This window comes from Entelurus aequoreus, linkage group LG06, assembly GCF_033978785.1.
Source record: "Entelurus aequoreus isolate RoL-2023_Sb linkage group LG06, RoL_Eaeq_v1.1, whole genome shotgun sequence".
NCBI lineage: Eukaryota > Metazoa > Chordata > Actinopteri > Syngnathiformes > Syngnathidae > Entelurus > Entelurus aequoreus.
Genome location: NC_084736.1, coordinates 27776992 through 27804403, shown reverse-complemented (window position 1 = coordinate 27804403; position 27412 = coordinate 27776992). Strand labels below are relative to the sequence as shown.

The window sequence follows — 27412 nt, the reverse complement described above, 5'->3', positions numbered from 1 at the left end:
GACAAACACTAAAATGAGGTAACGATATTTGCAAGTGAAAAGTCTGAGACCACAATATGAATCTGAAGTCTTTCGAGAAAATCTGCGGCCATCTTGAAAGCGAACAGCCACTCTGAATGATTCAGTTATCTCTCGTGACGCATACAATACACTGCAGTGATGCTGTAGCTTTAAAAATGACTAAATTGTAACACATTTGGACTCCTAAAGATCATGCTATAATTTACACACAGATTCCTTGTTTCTCATTATTTAAACATGTCTTATAACAAGCTCACTTGTGTGTGATATCATGTGCGATACAAGCAGTCCCGCAGCGTGTTTACTTGAGTGTGATATCATGTGCGATATGAGCAGTCATGCAGCATGTATACTTGTGTGTGATATCATTTACGATTCAAGCAGTCCTGCAACCTGTTTACTTAAGTGTGACATCATGTGCGATACAAGCAGTCCTGCAGCGTGTTTACTTGTGTGCAATATCATGTGATACTAGCAGTCCTGCAGCGTGTTTACGTGTGTGATACCATGTGCGATACAAGCAGTCATGCAGCATGTATACTTGTGTGTGATATCATTTACGATTCAAGCAGTCCTGCAACCTGTTTACTTAAGTGTGACATCATGTGCGATACAAGGAGTCCTGCAGCGTGTTTACTTGTGTGCAATATCATGTGTGATACTAGCAGTCCTGCAGCGTGTTTACGTGTGTGATACCATGTGCGATACAAGCAGTCATGCAGCACATTTACTTGTGTGTGATACCATGTGCGATACAAGCAGGCCTGCAGCGCGTTTACTTGTGTGCAATATCATGTGCGATACAAGCAGTCTTACAATGTGTTTTACTTGTGTGTGATATCATGTAGGATACAAGCAGTCTTGCAGCGTGTTTACTTGTGTGTGATATCATGTGCGATACAAGCAGTCCTGAAGCGTGTTTACTTGTGTGTGGTATCATGTGCGATACAAGCAGTCCTGCTGCGTGTTGTGTGTGATATCATGTGCGATACAAGCAGTCTTGTAGCGTGTTTACTTGTTTACTTTACTTGTTACTTGTTTACTTGCGAATCCAGTACTTTTTTGCTAACTGTGTTGTGCGTGATGTCACGCCCGGTTGCCGACTCACCCCAGCAGTACAGAGAGCGAACACAACCAATGTAGCCTAGGTAATGTTGCAATTTTCAATGCTAACAAAGAAATTGACTCCAAAAAACGCTCCAACATAAGTAAAGTAAGACTCTACATTTCCAAAAGTGCGCTACATTTATAATAAACATCGGCTTTGCTATTGACATGCTAATGATTAGCATTAGCGATTTTACATGGCGATTTTAACACCTCCAAATGTGTTAATGTAAACTGCAACTAAAATGCACATTACAATCAAAGGGCTGGTGTGTAATAAGTACAATATTTACAGTATTACTACTTTTTAGGGCGCAACAAAAGACTAGACAGCAAAGAATGAATCAACTAGGACTTGCAACTGCAATTGAGACAATAAAATAAAGAAACAATATACAACAACTGGACAGCAGATATCATAATCATCTCATTTTTAAATGTTGCAATAACAAATACACAAAAGTAGCAAATTATCGATTCCCAGGTACCAGGAATCGGTTTAAATGTGAACGATGCCCATCCTTATTTAAACTTAAATGACTGAATAGATGCAAGCAAGCTTCATTTTTCCACAATGCCAAATCGTAAGCACCGTTTAATTTGTGTGAAAACAAAAATAAAACTGGCGGACGCGCATGAGAGCGGCTTGATCGGCTGAGACAAAAGGTAAGTGACCTTGCCCTTGTGGGTTTCCTGGAGCCACTGCCGCAGTCGAATGAGACAGCTTTCCTGCAGAGGCATTAAATCACCAAGGTAACGTCTGATGTAGTCAGCATCCAATTTGTCTGCGGGCCAAAACACAGTGTCAACTTAGCACACGGTCCATTGCACGCATCAGAGGGAAACACTTTTAACCATGGTGAAGATGACCATACGTCAAACATACTTTAACGGTTAAATTAATAAACTGCACATAAATTGTAAACTTAGGTTTTGACAATTGGTAGTCATTTGCAACGTGCTCTGTTTATAATAAAGTTGTACCTCATTTAAACCTGACCATTGTCTTGTACCTTGTGTCGCAGCCAACCAGTCTACATTAAACAGAGAACAGTGGAACCTCTGTTTACGAACCCTGCTACGTGCAAACTTTTTCGATTTTCGAACTTTTAGATCGAGCCAAATATGCCTGCGTGTGCGAACCGTGACGCTTCATTCATTAATTTTGTGTTCCGCCTGCAGGCAAAAGGCAGGACGCTGCATTTGGGTGAGGAGTCGTAGCCCTCCACGTCACTTGCTGCACATTGCAGTAAACTACTGGTAGCAATGTGGCGATCACGAACAAGTGGAGGCCTTTGATTGGTTATTTTAAGTAAAGGATGTCAAACTGGTTTTCATTGACGGCCACATCGCAGTTATGGCTGCCATCAGAGGGCTGCTTGTAACAGCGAATAATGTATGAATTTGGCTCTGGATTTAATTATTAATTATATAAATTGTTTTAATTAGACTGTAGATTTTACAGTAAAAACTTTACATTTACAAAATATTAATGTAAAATAGTGTTTTTTTTAATTTCTTACAACATTTTACAGTAAATCTAAAAACATAACGACTGTTTTGTTTTTTGTTTTTTACAGAAAAAGCTGGCAGCTTAGTTGCCAGAATTTTACTATTAAATTGACATTGTATTTTTACAACATTATATTGTTAATGGAAAAACAGTACCAGTTCTTTTTTTAATCTGGCAATTTAGTTGCCAGTTTTTCTACCATAAAAACAAATGTATATTTTTTCCATTTACAGTAATACACCTTTAAAAATGTGTTAAAAGTTTGTCAAAATTATTACGGGACAAGTGGTAGAAAATGAATTATTCATATAATTGTTCATTTACTGTTAATATCTGCTTACTTTCTCTTTTAACATGTCCTATCTACACTTCTGTTAAATTGTTATAATCACTTATTCTTCTGTTGTTTGGATGCTTTACATTAGTTTTGGATGATACCACAAATTTAGGTATCAATCCGACACCAAATAGTTACAGGATCATACATTGGTCATATTCAAAGCCCTCATTGGTCCAGGGACATATTTCCTGAGCTTATAAACATAATATAACAATTTAAAAAACAAAAGATGTTGTGATGCCAAAATATATCGATGTAATCATAGTGGTATCGACGAGATGCGCTCTTGTACTTGGTATCATTACAGTGGATGTCGGGGGTGGGAGGTGGACCGATACTTTTCAGAGGCGGTGTAGTACGGAATATGATTCATTAGTATCACAGTACTATACTAATACCGGTATACCGTACAACCCTAGTTCAAAATGTAGGCAGGACCTCATGTTTACATTGTTTCTTAAGGAGTTTGCTTCACTATTTGACCTTTCCAATTTACGAACCCCGTTCAAGAACCGATTTAATTTGTAAAATCGAGGTTCCGGTGTATTTGCCACAACAATTCTTGTCATAGTAGTTAGAGAAGCATGGACACTCGTTAGTTGTAACACTGACCATCAGGAGAGGGAGTCACTTTTGTGCGGTCCTCATCACTGAGCGAGTCTCTGGAATGGTTTCCAGGCACGGTTTGCGTAGAGGCGGGCAAACCCCACCGAGGCACATGCGTTATCCCCTCTTTCGCCAGCTCCGTCAGGTGGAACTGGATGATTTCTTTCCCCTGTCACATAGGAAGGAGACAGGACTTGGATCAATGTGACTCTGAACATCAGCCAAGAGGTTTGAAAGATCAAATCGATTGTGTCAAATCAAAGCAAAATACCAACCTTTTCTATACTATTAGAATATTGTTTCATCGCTATCTTCTCTGCCATGCTTTCAAAACCAAAAAAGGAGGTGACATCCAGACTGGCGGTCTGTTCAAAGCAGGTCCAGTCTTCTTTCTCGGGATGAACCTGAGGGGTAAGACCACCATAGATTATGGAGGATCTTTGTCACAAAGCAACAGCCACTGTTCATTAATTTCATTGTTTCACCTGGATCCTGTCCCACCTAAATTAGAAAGATTGGGACACTAAACCACAACAAATCAGGGAATACAGAATAGGGCCCGGGTGTCAGGAACAATTTTGCAAATCGATTCCATTTAAGGTTGTTATTGGATCAATCACGATTCAATTTGCACTTAAATACAAAACATTTCGGAGTAGGAAAGGGTACCGTTACACATTTGAACCGAACTCTGGTCCCTGGAAATCGATTCCGGTACTCAACAGGACCAATTTTTTGTACTTTTGTGAGTGTTAATAAATACGAATTGTTTTTGGTATTAAAATAAAAAATTTTATTGCAACATTTGAAAATTAGGTTTGTTTTATTATCACATTTCTGAGTCTCATTTACAGTTGCAAGTCCAAGACGTTAGGTGGCAGTAGTGTATAGTTTATGGTGTGTTGGCTAGTCAGTTCAGTCTTTGCTGTCTAGTCTTTTGTTGTGCCCTAAAAAAAAATTATAAAACGGGTGTGAATCTTTGGGCACCAAACGATTCGATTTCTGGGATAACAATTCGATTCTTGATTCCCACAATTCTTGATTCCAACCGATTCTCAAAATCTATTATTTATTAAAAATAATTGTAATGAGACTTTTTCGAAACAGGTTACATGTTAGGAAAAAATCCTTCTGATTGCATGGAGATGCCTAAAAACGTATTTTTAAAATTAATTCTTATTTAACAACCAAAAATATGTATATGAACAATTTATATATATAATAAAACATATTAAAAAAATAAATACATTAAAAAAATTTAAAAATATATATATACTGTATATATGTAAAATAACATATCAAAATCGCTTTGTATTTCTATAATTAAAAATAAGTATATATATACAGTATATATATAAATATATATGAATTAATATATGTATATATATATATATATATATATATATATATATATATACATATATATATATATATATATATAAGAAATGTGTATAGAAAAACCCAAACTATTTATATATACCTATATATTTTTTTAATCTATTTTTTAAAATTATGAATCGATTTAGAATCGCGATTTGGAAATACATTTTTGTACACCCTGAGTTACCCTTAATACGCACCAGCTCTTTGATTGTAACGTGCATCTTGGTTGTAGTTTTCATTAATAAATTTGGAGGTGTTGAAATCGCCATGTAAAATCCCTAATGCTCATCAGCATGTCAATAGCAAAGCCAGTGTATATTAGCATCAAGCTAGCGCATTTTTGTAAAAGTGGAGCCTTACTTCTTTGTTTGGCATTGAAAATTATAATATTACCTAGAGGTAGTTTGGCTGAGTACGCTCTCAATCCTGCTGGCGTGATCGCCAAGTACTAAAGTGCAACCGGGCGTAACGTCACGCACAACCCAGGTAACATGGCACTGTTGGAATTTATGCAAATCGGTACGACCAGCGGGATTCGGTCGGTGCCAAAAAAAAGGTACCAGATTCGGTACACATCCTTACTTAGGAGTAAATACCTTAATTTACGAGAATTTTTAGATATGAGGGGTGTCTCGGCTGTTTGTTATGCTTTAAGTTGATGATTTGAGTTACACACATTTTTTTTTTATTGGGCTTGGTTATTCTGGCACACTTGACAGTGCTGCATACTGCTAGATTTGTCAACAAATGTACCTCCCAAGTAGTGTTGTGCGATACAGACGATATAAATGATATCCATTTGGCAGACAATAGAGCTTTTAATACTATGGTTGTATTGTGATAATGCATGTTGACAACACATTTTAGCTGTGTCTGCAAATATGACAATGACAAGCGATCGAACACAATGTAGCATTCTAGCTAGCGGCTAACATCCCTCTACTGTCCAAAGATGCTTTTAAGTCAGGAATCCTCGCCTCCATGGAAGCAAATAAAGTGTGTTTCTTACAATTATCACTCCAACATGCTACACTACACACCGTAGGAGGATAAGCTAATTGCTACCCACAAGCTAGAGCTCCTGAGTGTAAAAAAGGTGGACGGATCAATACAAATATCAACAGTAACGATACCAAGTACCATATGATTATTTGGTTGATACTACAGTGGTTGAATAAATATTTTATAGTATCAAAAATATCTTATGTTGTTTTTTTTATTGTTTACAAACTCAGGAAATCAAACTCTGGACACAGGAGGACTTTAAGAGCGAAAACCAAAGGATATAAGTGAAATATTTGATTAATATTCTTACACAGTCATCTTGTGTTTTGTCTGAACTGTGATCAAAATGCAATTATTTAATTATCGTGAAAATATTAAGTACCTGCATTGTTATGAACAAATTAATTGACACCCAAATTTGTAACATAATGAATAAAAGCAATTATTTTACCCAGCCCTCCTAAAGACGAATGACTACCTAGCTTGCTTTATGTCAGTTGTGCTCAATGCTCACCGTGTATTTGCAGCACTCACGGGCAATGACCCTGTTGGAAAAGGTTTCGTTGTGGATTTCAATTTGGAGCGTCCGGTCTCTGCGGTTCAAGGTGTTCTTTTGGATGAAATACAAGTAGTCCACACCCGCAATCTGCGCAGAGCAGCGATATTTTGACAACACAGTTGATGATCGGAGGGCATAAATGAATGACGATACCCGTTTGAGGAGTCGTGGTGCGTCGATGTCGATCGTGCAGCGCCGTTCAGTCACCCGAGTGGCTCCGTCGTGACTCTGGCTCTCACTGAGGACCTCGCTGTCCACAAACACTGGGACCATGGGACATGTTGGGAACCGCTTCTCGTAAGCCTGGTAGGAAGAAAATCAAAGAAATAGCACCTCGGGCTGAGCGATATGGCTAACAACTGTATCACGATTTAAGTGTTTTATATCGGTCAGTAATTGTGTCATGATCCGTTGCCCGGATCATGTTTTATTTTAGTTTGACTCCCTTAGTTCTGTTTTCAGCACCCCTAGGTGTGTTTCTTAGTTGCCATGGGTGCTGATTATTTTCACCTGCCTCTGATTAGTGTTCTAGACGCTCACCTGCTCCCAGGCACTAATCAGAGAGCTATTTATTCCTGCTTTTCGCCACACTCAGTCTGGCTGTCTTCTTTGTGCTTTGCAACAAGTTACGTTGGTATACTCTTTGAGTCCTGGTTCAATGCTAAGTTTTCCCGTTAGCTATTTCCTTAGCTTTCCGTGCAATCGGCACGCTTTTCTGAATTTTTGTATTTTGCCTGATTTATGTAAAATAAATAATTTTCCTACTTGCACGCTGCCTCCGGAGTTCCGTCTGCATCCGCGCATTAAAATGCGACCCCGCCATAACAAATTGTTGGTATTTTTACGATCGAAAATAAGGACCAGGAGAAAAATATTTAAAATGTAAACATTTTTATTTGAAATGTAACCTTACTGATTAAAATGCCTTCAGCTATCAAGGCAGAAAGGAAATGTCAACACAAGCATGGACTCAAACAATGTAAACAAAATCGTAAAATCACATTGAAGACTTAACAATAAGCTCTTAAAGTTAAGGTGCAAAAATAATGAATATGTAAGAAATGTTTAATAAAGTGTAAGAAAAAAAGTGTGAAAATGTAAACATAGAGAAACCTCAGAAGAACTTGTTTCAGCAGGTTTAGTGCCAGAAAGTTACAGCTGTGCGCTGAAGGGTGAGCGTGGCTAATGTGGTCTTGCATCATTTACAGACCACATTGGTCTGACTACGGTCCCTTTCGAAAAAATCCCAAAAACTGTCATACTGTCCAGCTGGCCTTTCCTTTTTTATCCACAATTTCTACATTTTGACTTTCTCTTCTCACTCAAGGATCGCCACATGACAGTTGATACTGTTACCTGATTGGCTGTGATCACTTCCTGCGTTGCTCGGTTACCAGAGCGCTAGTACCTTTTGTTCATACAACCAACCTTGCAAGGCAACTTCCGCTTTCTTCCGACAAAGAGAAAAAAAATCGAACACATTTATTTTTTATATCGCTTACGTGTCATTTGCGATATATATTGATATTGTTTTATCCAAGTCGCACCTAAACCGATCTTTTTAATGGGCTTTTAGTAAGTGCAACAACTGCAAAATTAGACTTGTTAAAAACAAAAAAAGACTAGTTAGGAAAAAGCCTCTGTAGTTTGTGCATTGCATTGTAAAGTCAACATGAGAAATGTCTGGCATAGTCCATCAATATTATAGATCACAAGAATATGATTCCACGTTGCTATGGCAATGATGATCTGTTACATATCTGTAACAGATCTTTCACCATTAACAAAGGCTTTTGTATTTATTGAAGGTAATAAAAAGATGACTTAAGAAGACGAGGCATGGTCGTAATATTAAAGACAACTTGTGTATTAGGAATTTGGGACAGACTGAACAATAATGAATTAAAAGTACATAAGAGTGTTGTCAATGGTTCTGAGGATTATCTTTAATCTTATTATTCAGTGGATGTATGAGAACTTTGGTCCCTGGATTTATAGTAAGAACGTTTTCCGTGGAGTCAAACAAAGTTGGGGTGAGTGTTTGCTCGGATTTGTGTGTATTGAAAGAGTCGCAGCTGTGGCTCTGAGTGCAAAGTGTCACACGGTCGCCAGCCGGCGGATGTTGCATAAGCATGGTTTAATGTATAACCAACCAGCGGCGAGAAGGAATTGTGGGGAATAAGCTGCCGCAGAAATAAATGGCAACACACTTAACATAGGTTGGAACAGTTCACCAAATCCACAGTTCGGGTCCTGTTACGGTTTTGTGGCCACGGTTTGCATTCCATGAACATTGTTGTTCTTTTGAACACCCTGAATATCATTTAACCCTTTTTTTTTTTTTAACAAGTACTTTACTTTTAGGACCAGAGGGCACACCAGATTGTAAGGTGGTCAATTCAGGTCTGTGTTCATACATTTCATTCATTTATTTATTTATTTCAGGCAATGACATTTTTAAAAAAAGTACAAAATTGACAACACATAATAATATAAATTAATATAGTGCAAAAGGTAATGTATAGTATGTAATGCATGATTGTCCAGTTTTGCCTGAAAGGGAGTGGGAAGAAGATAACTTATTTAATCCCACCCCCAGTTCTTCATTCAGTGATTATTCACGATTGATTGATTGATTGAGACTTTTGTTAGTAGGTTGCACAGTGAAGTACATATTCCGTACAATTGACCACTAAATGGTAACACCCGAATAAGTTTTTCAACTTGTTTAAGTCGGGGTCCACTTAAATTGATTCATGATACAGATATATACTATCATCATAATACAGTCATCACACAAGATAATCACATTGAATTATTTACATTATTTACAATCAGGGGTGTGGAGGGGGGGGGGGGAGTATATGGACATCAAGTAGTGGACATAGAGAGAGAGAGAGAGAGAGAGAGAGAGAGAGAGAGAGAGAGAGAGAGAGAGAGAGAGAGAGAGAGAGAGAGAGAGAGATCAGAAGGCATAAGAAAAAGAAAAAGTATCTGCATTTGATTGTTTACATTTGATTATTAGCAATCCGGGGAGGGTGTTAGTTTAGGGTTGTAGCTGCCTGGAGGTGAACTTTTATTGCGGTTTTGAAGGAGGAGAGAGATGCCCTTTCTTTTATACCTGTTGGGAGCGCATTCCACATTGATGTGGCATAGAAAGAGAATGAGTTAAGACCTTTGTTAGTTCGGAATCTGGGTTTAACGTGGTTAGTGGAGCACCCCCTGGTGTTGTGGTTATGGCGGTCATTTACGTTAAGGAAGTAGTTTGACACTTTTATAGACTAGGCTCAGTGCAAGTTGTTTAACTCTGTCCTCCACCTTGAGCCAGCCCACTTTAGAGAAGTGGGTAGGAGTGAGGTGGGATCTGGGGTGGAGGTCTAGAAGTAACCTGACTAGCTTGTTCTGAGATGTTTGGAGTTTAGATTTGAGGGTTTTGGAGGTGCTAGGGTACCAGGAGGTGCATGCGTAATCGAAAAAGGGTTGAACGAGAGTTCCCGCCAGAATCCTCAAGGTGCTTTTGTTGACCAGAGAGGAAATTCTGTAGAGAAATCTCGTTCGTTGGTTAACCTTTTTGATTACCTTGGTTGCCATTTTATCACAGGAAAGGTTAGCCTCTAGAATGGAACCTAGGTAGGTGACCTCATCTTTCCTGGTGATGACACTGTCACCTACTTTTATGGTGAAGTCATTGACTTTCTTAGGTTTGATGTGGGACCCAAACAGGATGGATTCTGTTTTACCCAAGTGGATGGATAGCTTGTTGTCAGCGAGCCAGGTGCAAGTTCTACAGAGCTCAGCACTGAGGATTTTCTCCACATGTGACTTGTCCTTGCCGGATACCAGCAAGGCAGAGTCATCCGCAAACAAAAACAATTCACAGTCGCATGCCGATGACATGTCATTTATGTATATTAGGAACAGTAAAGGTCCCAATATACTGCCTTGGGGGACTCCACAGCTCACCGAGAGGGGGGGGGGGGGGGACACAGTGCTGTTCACCTCTACCACCTGCTCCCTCCCCTCCAAGTAAGATTGCATCCAGCTCCATGAGGTTTTGTTAAATCCGATTGCTCTGAGCTTATCCAACAGTATAGCGTGGTTAACGGTGTCAAAGGCCTTCTGAAGGTCCAGCATGACCATGCCGCAGTATTTGCCCGCATCCACCTCATGTTTGATGTGGTCGGTCAGATAGAGAAGGCATGTGTCAGTGGAGTGGTTAGTTCTGAAGCCGGATTGGAATTTGTACATGAGTTTATTAGTGGCAAGGTAACTATCCACCTGTTCATAAACTATTTTCTCCATTACTTTCGAAATGGAGCTGAGAATAGAAACAGGTCGGTAGTTGCCAGGTTCCAATTTGCTTCCTTTTTTAAAGAGGGGAGTTACTCTTGCTATCTTAAAATCTTTTGGTACTTGGCCTTGTGTAATTGATAGGTTTATTATGTGCGTGATGATCGGGGCAATGATGGAGGCAGAGTCCCTGAGGAATCTGGAGGGAATATTATCAAGGCCGGTGGCCTTGTTAGGGTGGAGCGCGCTTAATTTTTTAAACACCTCATCAGCTGTGACCATTTCTAATTTGAAATCATTGTTGGATACTCCTAGCTTTCTGTAGAAGGCTTTAATGTGTTCTACACCAAAGCGACCAGAGTGGTGGGACAGCTTGTTGACAAGAGTTGCGGCTATGCTGGTGAAAAAGATGTTAAGTCTGCTAGCTACCTCCATTTTGTCTGTCCGAGATTCACTCTTACTTTGTTCAAGGATTATAATACAGATGTTGTATCATAGTGGCATTACCACAGGTAACAATAATTATTATACTGTAACAATAATTTGTATCAACAATGTAGGAATAATACATAATACATAAGGCGCACCAGACTATAACACTTCCTTGTGGTCTACATAACATGTGATATTGGCTCTTTCAGGGTTTCTGCAGGTATCAGCAAATCTAATTTAATGCCTTTTTAATGCAAATTAAAACAAACGTAATGCCCATGTCCTACTGCAGATAGTTAGTCAAAACCTTACAATTGTCTGTATGGACAAAATTGGAAGCATTTTATATTGATAATCTTGAATAGTTGAAAAGTTTATATTCATTTTTACTCTCTAGTGAATTAGAATTGGCTCATAAAACTGTTTAATCTAAGAGTTGATTTTATTTATTTATTTTTCTGTGGTGGTAGCAGCAGCTGCCAGTTGTGGTGGCGTTGTGGCGACAAGTTTGGCACCGTTAACTGCTGCCTGCCTTTAATCGCCAACCTGTGATTAGCTAAGAGCATTATTTTTTTAACCATCCATCTTCTTCCGCTTATCCAAGGTTTGGTCGCGGGGGGCAGCAGCCTAAGCAGGGAAGCCCAGACTTCCCTCTCCCCAGTCACTTCGTCCAGCTCCTCCCGGTGGATCCCGAGGCGTTCCCAGGCCAGCCGGGGGAGATAGTCTTCCGAGCGTGTGTCGGACGTGCCCGAGGCACCTCCCTAGGGAGGCGTTCGGGTAGCATCCTGACCAGATGCCCGAACCAACTCATCTGGCTCCTCTCGATGTGGAGGAGCAGCGGCTTTACTTTAAGCTCCTGCTGGATGACAGAGCTTCTCACCCTATCTCTAAGGGAGAGCCTCGCCACCCGGCGGAGGAAGCTCATTTCGGTCGCTTGTACCCGTGATCTTGTCCTTTCGGTCATAACCCAAAGCTCATGGCCATAGGTGAGGATGGGAACGTAGATCGACCGGTAAATTGAGCGCTTTGCCTTCCGGCTCAGCTCCTTCTTCACCACAACGGATCGATACGATTTTTTTAATGCTATGTAAGTCCTTAATTTTCGCAAAATCCATTTATTGACTTTTAATGCTTTTTAACGACCCGCAGAAACCCTGTTCTTTGGTTAAAATGTTGCATAGGAAATTTTTTACAGACCATCTTCAAGCCGCTTTCTGACTGTCTCCTCAGTATGCGCAGTTTTGTGGGCGGCCTTATTTACGTGCCTCCACTTTGACTGCATCTCCACCCCATCAGCCATGTTGTACCGGTAGTGTTTAGCATTTCCATAGCGAGTCTACTGACAGATATAAGTTCGAACTGTATGCTACTTTGTATTAGAAATGACAACAGTGGATGATGAATGCCCCACAACGAGAGGATAGAAAAAAAGAAGGAGCTTATTGACTACAATGGCGGACGCGCGCATATTTTCAGGATTTATGCAGATCCCACACACACATCAGCAGGTACCAACAGGTAAAAAGAAAGTTGGTTTTGCATAATATTGCGAAACAAAACGCTAGATAATGTCTCCTAATAGATGCAATTTTCCTTATAAACAAACCATAATAATACCCGTATATTGAAGCATAGTACATCTGACTACGGTAGCGTAATGCTCCAACAAGTTGTCAAGTGGTGCGGCTTCCTATCTTTCCAAAGTCGTCCTAAAACATTTTGACATATATTTGAGTGCTGTGTGTATAATGTTCTATATTCTCAATGAAACATCAAAGTTTTGGTGTTGCTTGCTTACGGGTACTTGCTAGCATCATTTATTGAACAGGAAGTTTTGGTGTTGCTTGCTTACGGGTACTTGCTAGCATCATTTATTGAACAGACGTCAGTACACCTGCAGTCCACACGTGTCTCTCATGAGTGACTGCCATCTACTGGTCACACTTATCATTACACCATGTACCAAATAAAATAGTTTTGAAGTCGGTAAGCACAACCAGAATCAATATGTACATTAGGCGCACCGAGTTATAAGGCACACTGTCGATTTTTGAGAAAATTAAAGGATTTAAGTGTGTACTCCAGTCCGATATATGCGGTATGTCATGTGCAAATGTTTGTTGTGTGCAATCCATTAGATTTAATTTCATGCACTTTTGTCTCAGCTCGATACTTGGCGACAACTTTATTGTTGGGGTATGATTACTTTTGAGACTCGACTTCAATCATGGCCATAACTACCATTAAGGACACAGAGGTCAAGTCCTCTGTATTTTTTAGGTGACAAGAGGATGTGACTGTAAATGTACTTTGTGCGCGCTGTACCATGCGGGAGATCATCTTCTCATGATATACGATCTTTGGTCATGCACAGCCCGCATTAAAAAAGCACATTTAAATGTAAATTATTCAATGACAAAATTATATTTTACCCCAAACGTTTTCCTGGCCAAGTCATGCTCTGTCACTTCTTAAAATATGAATGCTAAATGCTTACATTACTTCCAGTGGCGGACATCATTAGTGCTTGCAGTGCAAAGCATAAGATCTTGGGTTCGAACCCTGATCATGGTTAAAAATTTGCAACATTTACAAACAGCTGAGAAACAATAATCAAAATAAGTATGGTGCCAGTATGCGGGGTTTTTTTCAATAAAATGCTGGAAAGGATAGAAATGTAGTTTGTCTCTCTTATCCGATTATTAATCGATTAATCAAAGTAATAATCAACAGATTAATCAATTATCAAATTAGTTGCTAATTGCAGCACTAATTATTATATATATATATATATATATATATATATATATATATATATATATATATATATATATATATATATATATATATATATATATATATATATATATATATATATATATATATAATAGGGCTGGGCAACGATTAAAATTTTTAATCAGAATCAATCACACCTCTACGATTAATCACGATTAACTGCATTGTATACGCAAAACCCAATAATGAATTCAAAAGTAGTGTGTAGTGCACCTTTATTGGAATATTTTCCCATATGAACAAAAGCACCAAAACATTTGTTGTGCAAACACAATTTGAATCATTTGTTAAACAGTAGCAGTTAAATAGAAAATCAACTCCACTTCAGTCAAAAATAAATTGCATGCACTTATACACAAAAAATATCCTGTACATATTCATGCTGCAATTACATATTTTTTCTCTTACATGAAATGGGACAGGATATTGAGTAATATGATGTAAAACATACCTGCAAGGTTCCAGTAGCGTTTCCAAACTCTGCAGCTCGTCCATTTCAGCTGGAGTTGGCATGGCAATCTTGGTGCTTGTGGTGAGGACGTCACTCAGAGGCTGTTCGTTTCTGCGGATGCTTTTTATCATCTCCAGACTGGAATTCCATCTGGTAGGAACATCTTGTACAAGGGCCTGTTTCTTCTGTCCATGTTCAGCTTGTTTTTCCTCTAATTCTGCTGCATTTGCTGAACTGTGTTTAAAGTGCCCGACAACTTTTCTGCACTTGGAAAGGACGTTGTCAAACGCACTGTTGTGCAGACATACAGTGACAGAACGCTGGAGACTGTGCGCAAAGCAGGGGATATGATCAAAAGGCAGTTGTCTCGCAGCAGCAATCATATTTCGTGCACTATCCGTGCTTAGTGTGGTGGCTTTATCTGTCAAATTCCACTGCTGTATAACTTCAGTGAAGTGCCCCGCGCATATTTCAGCATAATGCCTCTCCTGTTGTCATTATAGACAGAGCATGTGAATGCAGCACCCACTTTTCATCAAAATAATGCACTGTAATTCCGAGGTAATTATGGTTACCGAATGATGTCCAGTAGCCCCCACTGAGAGCAACTACAGCTGCACATTGTAAAGTGGTCACTTTTACAGTTCTCTCCCTTTCATACAGCTCGTGTATTCATCGTGCGACGGTGCGTCTTGAAATTGTGCAATAAAATAATTGTCGGCGTTAATAGATTAATGAGTTAACTCGAAATTAACACATTAACTTGCCCACCCCTAATTATATATATATATATATATATATATATATATATATATATATATATATATATATATATATATATATATATATATATATATATATATATATATATATATATATATATATATATATACACATATACATTCCGAATCCATTCTGAATCGCACAACGTGAGAATCGCGATTCGAATTCGAATCGATTTTTTCCCACACCCCTAATATATATACATATATATATATACATACATACATACATACATACATACATACATACATATATATATTAGGGGTGTGGGGAAAAATCGATTCGAATTCAAATCGCGATTCTCACGTTGTGCGATTCAGAATGGATTCTCATTTTTTAATAATCGTTTTTGTTTTGTTTTTATTTATATATTTTTTTTAATTTATTTTATTTTTTTAATCAATCAATCCAACAAAACAATACACAGCAATACCATAACAATGCAATCCAATTCCAAAACCAAACCCGACACAGCAACACTCAGAACAGCAATAAACAGAGCAATTGAGAGGAGACACAGACACAACACAGAACAAACCAAAAGTAGTGAAACAAAAATGAATATTATCAACAACAGTATCAACAGTATTCACAGCCCTAATATTCGAATTTGAATCGCAATTCTCACGTTCTGCGATTCAGAATCGATTATCATTTAAAAAAAAATTGATTTATTTTATTTTTTAATTTTTTTAATTAATCAATCCAACAAAACAATACACAGCAAGACCATAACAATGCAATCCAATTCCAAAACCAAACCCGACCCAGCAACACTCAGAATTGCAATCAACAGCAATTGAGAGGAGACACAAACACGACACAGAACAAACCAAAAGTATCCATCCATCCATCCATCTTCTTCCGCTTATCCGAGGTCGGGTCGCGGGGGCAGCAGCTTAAGCAGGGAAGCCCAGACTTCCCTCTCCCCAGCCACTTCGTCCAGCTCCTCCCGGGGGATCCCGAGGCGTTCCCAGGCCAGCCGGGAGACATAGTCTTCCTCACGTGTCCTGGGTCTTCCCCGTGGCCTCCTACCGGTCGGACGTGCCCTAAACACCTCCCTAGGGAGGCGTTCGGGTGGCATCTTGACCAGATGCCCGAACCACCTCATCTGGCTCCTCTCGATGTGGAGGAGCAGCGGCTTTACTTTGAGCTCCCCCCGGATGGCAGAGCTTCTCACCCTATCTCTAAGGGAGAGCCCCGCCACCCGGCGGAGGAAACTCATTTCGGCCGCTTGTACCCGTGATCTTGTCCTTTCGGTCATAACCCAAAGCTCATGACCATAGGTGAGGATGGGAACGTAGATCGACCGGTAAATTGAGAGCTTTGCCTTCCGGCTCAGCTCCTTCTTCACCACAACAGATCGATACAGCGTCCGCATTACTGAAGACGCCGCACCGATCCGCCTGTCGATCTCACGATCCACTCTTCCCTCACTCGTGAACAAGACTCCGAGGTACTTGAACTGCTCCACTTGGGGCAGGGTCTCCTCCGCAACCCGGAGATGGCACTCCACCCTTTTCCGGGCGAGAACCATGGATTCAGACTTGGAGGTGCTGATTCTCATCCCAGTCGCTTCACACTCAGCTGCGAACCGATCCAGCGAGAGCTGAAGATCATGGACAGATGAAGCCATCAGGACCACATCATCTGCAAAAAGCAGAGACCTAATCCTGCAGCCACCAAACCAGATCCCCTCAACGCCTTGACTGCGCCTAGAAATTCTGTCCATAAAAGTTATGAACAGAATCGGTGACAAAGGGCAGCCTTGGCGGCGTCCAACTCTCACTGGAAACGTGTCCGACTTACTGGACAATGCGGACCAAACTCTGGCACTGATCATACAGGGAGCGGACCGCCACAATCAGACAGTCCGATACCCCATACTCTCTGAGCACTCCCCACAGGACTTCCCGAGGGACACGGTCGAATGCCTTCTCCAAGTCCACAAAACACATGTAGACTGGTTGGGCAAACTCCCATGCACCCTCAAGGACCCTGCCGAGAGTATAGAGCTGGTCCACAGTTCCACGACCAGGACGAAAACCACACTGTTCCTCCTGAATCTGAGGTTCGACTATCCGGCGTAGCCTCCTCTCCAGCACACCTGAATAGACCTTACCGGGAAGGCTGAGGAGTGTGATCCCACGATAGTTAGAACACACCCTCCGGTTCCCCTTCTTAAAGAGAGGAACCACCACCCCGGTCTGCCAATCCAGAGGTACCGCCCCCGATGTCCACGCGATGCTGCAGAGTCTTGTCAACCAAGACAGCCCCACAGCATCCAGAGCCTTAAGGAACTCTGGGCGGATCTCATCCACCCCCGGGGCCTTGCCACAGAGGAGCTTTTTAATTACCTCAGCAACCTCAGCCCCAGAAATAGGAGAGCCCACCACGGATTCCCCAGGCACTACTTCCTCATAGGAAGACGTGTTGGTGGGATTGAGGAGGTCTTCAAAGTATTCCCTCCACCGATCCACAACATCCGCAGTCGAGGTCAGCAGAACACCATCCTCACCATACACGGTGTTGATAGTGCACTGCTTCCCCTTCCTGAGGCGGCGGATGGTGGTCCAGAATCGCTTCGAAGCCGTCCGGAAGTCGTTTTCCATGGCTTCCCCGAACTCCTCCCATGTCCGAGTTTTTGCCTCCGCGACCGCCGAAGCCGCACACCGCTTGGCCTGTCGGTACCTGTCCGCTGCCTCAGGAGTCCCATGAGCCAAAATAACCCGATAGGACTCCTTCTTCAGCTTGACGGCATCCCTCACCCCCGGTGTCCACCAACGGGTTCTAGGATTACCGCCACGACAGGCACCAACTACCTTGCGGCCACAGCTCCAATCAGCCGCCTCGACAATAGAGGTGCGGAACATGGTCCATTCGGACTCAATGTCCAGCACCTCCCTCGTGACATGTTCAAAGTTCTTCCGGAGGTGGGAATTGAAACTCTCTCTGACAGGAGACTCTGCCAGACGTTCCCAGCAAACCCTCACAATGCGTTTGGGCCTGCCAGGTCTGTCCGGCATCCTCCCCCACCATCGCAGCCAACTCACCACCAGGTGGTGATCGGTAGAAAGCTCCGCCCCTCTCTTCACCCGAGTGTCCAAAACATGAGGCCGCAAATCCGACGACACAACTACAAAGTCGATCATGGAACTGCGGCCTAGGGTGTCCTGGTGCCAAGTGCACATATGGACACCCTTATGTTTGAACATGGTGTTTGTTATGGACAATCTGTGACGGGCACAAAAGTCCAATAACAAAACACCGCTCGGGTTCAGATCCGGGCAGCCATTCTTCCCAATCACGCCTCTCCAGGTTTCACTGTCGCTGCCAACATGAGCATTGAAGTCCCCCAGTAGAACGAGGGAATCACCCGGGGGAGCACTCTCAAGTACTCCCTCGAGTGAATCCAAAAAGGGTGGGTACTCTGAGCTGCGGTTTGGCGCGTAAGCGCAAACCACAGTCAGGACCCGTTCCCCCACCCGAAGGCGGAGGGAAGCTACCCTCTCGTCCACCGGGTTGAACTCCAACATGCAGGCTCTGAGCCGGGGGGCAACAAGAATTGCCACCCTAACCCGTCGCCTCTCACTGCCGGCAACGCCAGAGTAGAAGAGAGTCCAGCCCCTGTCGAGAGAACTGGTTCCAGAGCCCTTGCTGTGCGTCGAAGTGAGTCCGACTATGTCTAGTCGGAGCTTCTCCACCTCGCGCACTAGCTCAGGCTCCTTCCCCCCCAGCGAGGTGACGTTCCACGTCCAAAGAGCTAGCTTCTGTAGCCGAGGATCGGACCGCCAAGTGCCCTGCCTTCGGCTTCCGCCCAGCTCACATCGCACCCGACCTCTATGACCCCTGCTATGGGTGGTGAGCCCATTGGAGGGGGGACCCACGTTGCCTCTTCGGGCTGTGCCCGGCCGGGCCCCATGGGGACAGGCCCGGCCACCAGGCGCTCGCCATCGTGCCCCACCTCCGGGCCTGGCTCCAGAGGGGGGCCCCGGTGACCCGCGTCCGGGCGAGGGAAATCTGGGTCCATAGGTTTTATTTTTCATTGAGGTCTTCGAGCTGCTCTTTGCCTGATCCCTCACCTAGGACCAGTTTGTCTTGGGAGACCCTACCAGGGGGCATAAATCCCCCGGACAACATAGCTCCTAGGATCATTGGGACACGCAAACTCCTCTACCACGGTAAGGTGGCAGCTCAGAGAGGAAACCAAACCAAAAGTAGTGAAACAAAAATGAATATTATCAACAACAGTATCAATATTAGTAACAATTTCAACATAGCAGTGATTAAAAATCCCTCATTGACATTATCGTTAGACATTTATAAAAAAATAAAAATAAATAAAGAACAATAGTGTCACAGTGGCTTACACTTGCATCGCATCTCATAAGCTTGACAACACACTGTGTCCAATCTTTTCACAAAGATAAAATAAGTCATATTATTTACATTATTGCAATCAGTTGATAAAACATTGTCCTTTACAATTATAAAAGCTTTACACAAAAATCTACTACTCTGCTTGCATGTCAGCAGACTGGGGTAGATCCTGCTGAAATCCTATGTATTGAATGAATAGAGAATCGTTTTGAATCAGGAAAAAAATAGTTTTTGAATCGAGAATTTAAAACAATTTTTGATTTTGAATCGAATCGTGACCCCAAGAATCGATATTGAATCGAATCGTGGGACACCCAAAGATTCACAGCCCTAATATATATACAGGTATATATATATATATATACTGTATATATATACATACACATACATACACACACACACATATACATATATATATATATATATATATATATATATATATATATATATATATATATATATATATATATATATATATATACACACACACACACATATATATATATATAGACATAAACATATACACACTATATATATATACACACATTATTTATATATATAGATATATATATATATATACACACATTATTTATATATATATATATATATATATATATATATATATATATATATATATATATATATATATATGTATATATATATATATATATATAAATAAATACATACATATACATACACACACACATATACTGTATATAAACATATACATATATAAAGATGTATATGTTTGTATACATACTGTATATGTATACATGTATGTTTATATATAAGTGTGTATACACACACACACACACACACACACACACACACACACACACACACACACACACACACACACACACACACACACACACACACACACACACACTTTTTGGTCTTTTTTTCTGACTAGAACAAAGTAGCCAGTGAATGTGTTTTTATGAGAACACTTTTTTTTTTAACTCCATTATTGTAAATGACCATATTTATCACCAGAGTGGAGGAAAAGTGCACTTTTAAAAATACTCGTTGAACAACAAATGCATTGTTAGATAGCTGTGTTGCCATGGTAACATGCCAAACATGCAGAAGCAAGGATGTGTTAAAGATGACCTACTTTGCAAAACAAACTTTTCTTACCTATTGGTACCTGTTTTTGTGTATTTGGGATTTGCATCAGTCCCGAAAATGTGAACTCAAACAATGGAGGCCTGGTGGAGATATGTATCAAACAATCGTGTCTTACTTTGTACTTCCTCCGAACAAGAAGTTTGGAATTTGCCCAATTTGTGACTTTTTCCCCATTGGTGATATATGGTGAGGTTTTACCCAAAGAGCTTTGTGCGAGTCCGCCATTGTAGTTCTTTGCTGTAGTCAACAAGTACCTTATTTCTTTATCCTCTCGTTGTGGGGCAGACTGGCTCGTACATGCACATGCATTTTCCGCTGTTGCCATTTCTAATACAAAGTAGCGTGTGGTTCTAACTTATATATGTCAGTAATTTCGCTATGGAAGCGGTAAGAACTACAACATAGCTGACGGGGAGAATAGTTGAAGTGGAGGCGCGTAAATGAGACCGCCCACAAAAAGGCGCATCATGAGATGGTCAGAAAGCAGCTAGAAGATGGTTCATAAAACATAATCTATGCAACATTTTGACCAAAAAAACACCATTACATGTTATGTAGACCACAAAGAAGTATTTTACATCCTAATACAACCCCTTTAAAACACTAATGGTAACATAAGCTAGTCAATGGTGTTCTTCATTTATTTTTGTCTAAAAAATATTACCTTGAGCAAGTTGCAAACAGCAACAAAACCATCAAATTTAACCCTAAAACATTGTGTGCTTTTGAGAAGGAACATGTTGTACAGCATTTGAGATGCAAACACAGCACAGATAATCAGATGACCCTTAGAAGCAGTAAAAGCTCATCCAGCTTTCTGGTGATCATTGTTCACCTTTTAAAGATTAAAGACGTGCTATGAACGTTTATCAAAAAACACTACTCACCGCCATTATCAACTCAAATGGATGCTTGTAGACCCGAATAGGACTCTGGAATTCCTGCACCATGGCTGCAGTAGAATCAGTCCCTGTTGAACCACCACATTATCAACATCTAATTTAACATGAGTCCGACCTTTGTGATTTAGTAATACACAAAAATAATAATAATTTCAAATAGAACATTTAACATTTTAATTTCAACAAAAATTAAATACAGGAAAAATATATACATATATAAATCATAAAAAAAAAAAAAAATCAAAGACATCTAATTTAGCAAAAAAAACACGTGTGACTTAGTTCAATAATAAAAATTAAAAAAATGAATAAATACAATATTTAAATATAATTAAAAACATTTGAAATAAAGAAAGACTATGTATAAAATATTGAAGATATAAAATTAAAAAACATGTAATTTGACAAGAGTAAAACATTTGTGACTTACGATTTAATAACAAAACACAATTAATACAAATTGAAAAAAACATTTAAAATATAAAAATAAAGGAAATATATATAAAATAATAAAATAAAATAAAGGAAATATATATAAAAATAACAATAAAAACAAAATGTTATAAAAAATGAATAGACAAAAAATAAAAACAAATATAAAATCAAAACAAATTGAAATAAAGAAAAAGTGTATATAAAAATATCAAAAACATGTAATTTAACAATTAAACAAAAATAAAAAACTAATAGAAAAAAAATTAAGGAAATATATTGAAAAAATAATAATAAAATAAAAATAGAATATAAAATAATACAAAACTTAAATAAAAATTACATACTAAGAACATGTATAAAAAAATAGTAACAGAAACATAAAATAAAATGTAAAAAAACGGCATCTAATTTAACAACAGAAAAACATTTGTGACTTACAGTTAAAGATGTGTCAGGAGTTAATAATCCATTGGAATGTTGTGCACACTGTCAGTTTGCAGAGGAAAGTGTATTTGCTTGCCTCATTGTGTGGTCAAATGACACACACACACACTTACGCACGCACACACTCACGCACGCACGCACGCACACACACACACACACACACACATGTATACACACGCACACAGCTTCAGTCAGGTGAACGTGAACTCTGCCTCGTTCAAGTCAACAGGAAAGCACGCCGTGCGAGTCCAATCTGGGAAGAAGAAGTCAAAAGTTAACATTCAGTCTGATATCACGTGCAACCCGAAAGTAACAACTACAGTCTACATGCAGATGAGGGTGAACTTGGGGTAATAACAATTAACTTACATTAAAGAGAAAATTCCTTTCAAACGTTTCAACATGAAGAGAAATAACATGACATACCGGTAATATCAGTGGCTGCATCGAGTAAAACTACATTATAGATAGGAATCAGCCATTTCCGGTTTGATTAATCCACCAAATTGGCTTCCTGTTAATCACAGTTCAACTACTTTTAGCAAAGTCAAAGATAATTATCTTAAACAATATATCGTAATCACGTTTTTAAAACAGTCTCTGGCCTAAAAGTCCATCATGACACGAAATAATGAAGAGAAAAAAAGACATACCGTGTTAGTAGAAAGAACGTGTCGGCGACTGTTTAGTTTGCCACGCGACCCCGGAAGTGGACTCAACTCATTTGCATATGACAAGCAGCGACGATATTGTCCATTTTTAATTTAAAAAAAAATGACAAAAGGCAGTTTAAGCGCGTAAATATACGTGACATCAGATGTTTCAAGCATAGAAGTAAAGTTTTAGGTTGAATTGTTGTAAACCACATACGTCATGGCGTCTGACGTCATTGAGCTGTGGTTACCGTGCTTAAGAGACACGCCAGTACTTTGTTTTCTACGCTGAACGTAAATATTTCGCATTTTGAATGTATTTAAGTAGCATTTGCCACCACATATATATGTTTTTTGTCTGTCTGTTCAGAATCGAATTGCAGCCACAAGGAGTCAATCCAATGGTTTGATTAAGTTTACTAGTTTATACATTAAAAAGTATATATTTCATTGAACTAAAAAAACAAAAATCCAGACAATAACAAAAATGTAATAGAAAACACATGTTCATACATTATTTACAATAATAATACAACTCCTGCCGGGTAGATGATTGCTAATGTCTGTTCTGACTGGGAGTCAAATTATCATATAATATACAAAATAACACCACAGCATGCAAATAATAATATGCCTAAAACAGCAGTATTGGTATATAAGTAGACAGCTGTATGTGTGTCATCTGTTTCAGGGACGTGCACATGATTATAGAGGGGCAGGGGCTCAAAGTCAGAAAAGGGCAGGAATTTTTTTTTTGGTCCTTTACACAATATGGAAATTAATGTAAAATTAAATTTGCTAATAGGAAGCTAACTACTTAGCTGTGTGTCCTTCGTAGGTAAAAGTGATTGCCATTTCTTTTGTGTCAACAAATTATGGTCATAATGAGTTAATTTACATTATCATAGGCTTGGAAGACATGAAAAGCAACAAAACACTGGTTTATTATTAGGCTATTTTTTGTTAAAGATAAGCACTTTAATATTGAACATTGAACAGTGCAACATGAACTTTGAAAAAAAATACAAAAATAAATACCCAAATGGAAAAAACTTCAATGTGAAAATCTGTCCTTCTTCCCTTAACTTGATGAAAACACCATCAAGTTGTAACTTATGGTCTATCTCACTTAATGCTCAGACTAAACAACTGAAACGCAATACAGGGCCAAAAATATGGACCAGGGGCCAGTAGAGGGCTGTATCCTTTCTTTTTTTGGCTTTGGGCTGCAGGCATAATCAACATGAATCAAGTTTAAATACAGATGGCAATATTCCTAACAGATAACCTACATCTTATATCCCCAGAATGCTGAAATTATTATTATTATTAATAATAATAATAATAATAAGTATTATTATCATTATCATTGTTCTTATTATTATTATTGTTATTATTATAATTATTATTATTTTGTTAACCCACACAGTAATAGCAAAGTCACAATAACCTTATATCTAAAACTCTACTGTGAGAGAAATCTGATCCGCCGTAAACGTGCATTTTATTTTGAAAATTAACCCGGTGGTTTTTTTTGTACATTACTTCCTGTCCCGCACGATCCGCTCTGCTCTGTGCGGACTTGATGTGCCGTGCTCAATTGATGCGCCGTGCTCCAACGTCCGGCAAAAACAGAAGCTGACACATTGACTAATAGAATAATACAGCGTTTTTCTGAAATATTATCCATATTAGATGCTGAATAAGTGGACGGCGACTAGACCATAACTCACAGGTTCAAGTTGCTCCACTGTCACGTCTGAGTAACCCTGGCTGCAGCCCGCAGATCGAGGAGGGGCTAAACGTTTAAAGCAGGGGTCACCAACCTTTTTGAAACCAAGGGCTACTTCTTGGGTACTGATTAATGCAAGAGGGCTACCAGTTAGATACACAGTTAAATAAATTGCCAGAAGTAGCCAATTTGCTCAATTTACCTTTAACTCTGTTATCATTAATATTTATCTTTGTGGAAACACTGATCATCTTAATGATTTCTCACAATAAATATATATAGAAACAGATAAATATCAATATGCAACACTTTATTTTTATATTTTCTCTAAGTGCACATTTTTCAAATTGAACATTTTCAAATGATCACTTCTAAGACAGTCTTGTGAAATCACAATATCCCATTTTAACTAGCTAGCCACTAAAATTTTTTAACAAATCATGAATTACTTTGCACCATGTTTGTACAAATAATAACTCATGTAAAATACAAAAGTAAACTCTCAAATTTTTAAATCATGTCACACTTTGAACTGGACACCAAATCTGTTATCTGTTTCTTTGTCAGTTAGTGGGAAGCCTGGCATTGCATGCTGTTAACTAGTGTGTTGTACTCTGGTGTGTAACTTGACACTGCAACTCTGAGCCTTAAGCTTAATTATGATAAATGTAAAATGTTAAGGATCGGAAATCTAAAGGGAACGTCCTTTCGAATGGAACGCAAAGTGCCTGTTTTGTGGACAGATGGACCAGTTAACATACTTGGTGTTGTTGTCCCAGAAAATCTGGAAGATCTAGGCTCAATAAATTATGATAATCGACTAAGAAACTGGACAAAATTATGCAATTATGGAAAGGGAAATCCCTAACCTTGTATGGTAAAATGTCTATTGCCAACTCGTTAATTATTCCTCAATTTATTTATTTGTTTTTGTCATTACCAGCTCCATCACAAAACTTTTTTAAGATTTATGAGCGGAGGGTCTTCGATTTTGTCTGGAACGGCAAACCAGAAAAGATTAAAAGAAAGGTTTTGTACAAAGAGTGAATATGGGGGCCTGAAACTTCTCAACTTTGAAGCTATTTGTCTGTCTTTAAAAGCATCAATTGTTCCAAAGATGTATTTAAACATTGAGTGGTACACAAATGTCCTGTTGGACAAAAAACATGTACTGTATCAAAAGAAATTGTATCCTTTTTTACAAGTGATCCCCTCCCAGAGAGTCTGCTGGGAAACATGGCGGGGTTCATAAAGGAAACAATCCACTCATAGTGGTGTTTTCAATTTTATGTGCCAGAAAAAAGAGACAATATTTTGCAGCAGTTAATATGGATGAACTCTAATATTGTAATAGATGGAAAGCCTTTCTTTTGGAAAAATATGTTTGAAAGAGGAATCATTTTTGTCAATGATATAGGGACGGCGTGGCGAAGTTGGTAGAGTGGCTGTGCCAGCAATCGGAGTGTTGCTGGTTACTGGGGTTCAATTCCCACCTTCTACCTTCCTAGTCATGTCCGTTGTGTCCTTGGGCAAGACACTTCACCCTTTGCCTCTGATGGCTGCTGGTTAGCGCCTTGCATGGCAGCTCCCGCCATCAGTGTGTGAATGTGTGTGTGAATGGGTAAATGTGGAAATACTGTCAAAGCGCTTTGAGTACCTTGAAGGTAGAAAAGCGCTATACAAGTACAACTCATTTATTTATTTATATTATCAATGAGAATGGTAAAATTATGAAGTATGATGAATTTAGAGCTATGTATGGTGATGCTTGCTCAAGCTTTTCATTTTATCAACTAACTGGAGTAATTGGGAAAAGATGGAAACAAATAATTAATTATGGAACTACTAAATTATTAGTTTGTGAACCTCTAATAAGAAATTCTAGTTGGCAAAAAGGAACTAAAATAAATAGAAAAATATATAATTTTTATTTAATAAAGAAATCTTTGAAGGCTGCCTCATACAACACAAATGGAAAATGGGAGGACTTTTTTGACTGCCCGTTGTCATGGGATGCCATATTCAAACTAATCTATAAAACCACTATCGATGTGCAAAATCGTTATTTTCAAATTAAAATTATTTATAACTTCTTACCCACAGGGAATATGTTAAAATTATGGAATATGACAGAGTCAGATGATTGCCGATTTTGTTGTCAGGAGCCTGAATCCACCCTGCATTTGTTTTGGTATTGTCATATTGTGTCTTTGTTTTGGGTGGAAGTTGAAAAAATGTGTTTAAGGATTGGTTTGTTTTTGAAGCTTAATGTGGTTTCTGTTATTTCAGGAGAGTTCATTGACAATCATGATTTAGTCAATTTAATTATAGTACTCGGTAAAATTTTTATTTTTAAGGCCAAAAACAGATATTCATTTAGTATTACATTCTTTAAAACATTTATTCAGTATTTTCTAACTTTAGAAAGTTACATGGTTGAAAACGATAA

The 27412-nt window shown here is 39.2% G+C and overlaps 1 protein-coding gene across 4 annotated transcripts in view; it reads right to left on the bottom strand.

The window, feature by feature from the left end:
* The window catches only part of LOC133652091 (SEC14-like protein 1), a 47781-nt gene extending 24454 nt beyond the window's left edge, over positions 1-23327 (bottom strand). Inside the window, exons 1-9 of one of the 4 annotated variants that reach the window (XM_062050469.1) lie at positions 23232-23270; positions 23005-23092; positions 22573-22831; positions 21685-21767; positions 6688-6837; positions 6490-6621; positions 3863-3991; positions 3594-3756; positions 1804-1913 (exon numbers count right to left, since the gene is read on the bottom strand). In XM_062050469.1, coding sequence (XP_061906453.1) covers positions 1804-1913; positions 3594-3756; positions 3863-3991; positions 6490-6621; positions 6688-6837; positions 21685-21747 — 747 coding nt within the window. In that variant the 5' untranslated portion in view covers positions 21748-21767; positions 22573-22831; positions 23005-23092; positions 23232-23270. The other 3 variants (XM_062050467.1, XM_062050466.1, XM_062050468.1) reach the window with 3 other exon arrangements.
* Between the last annotated feature and the right edge of the window lie 4085 nt (positions 23328-27412).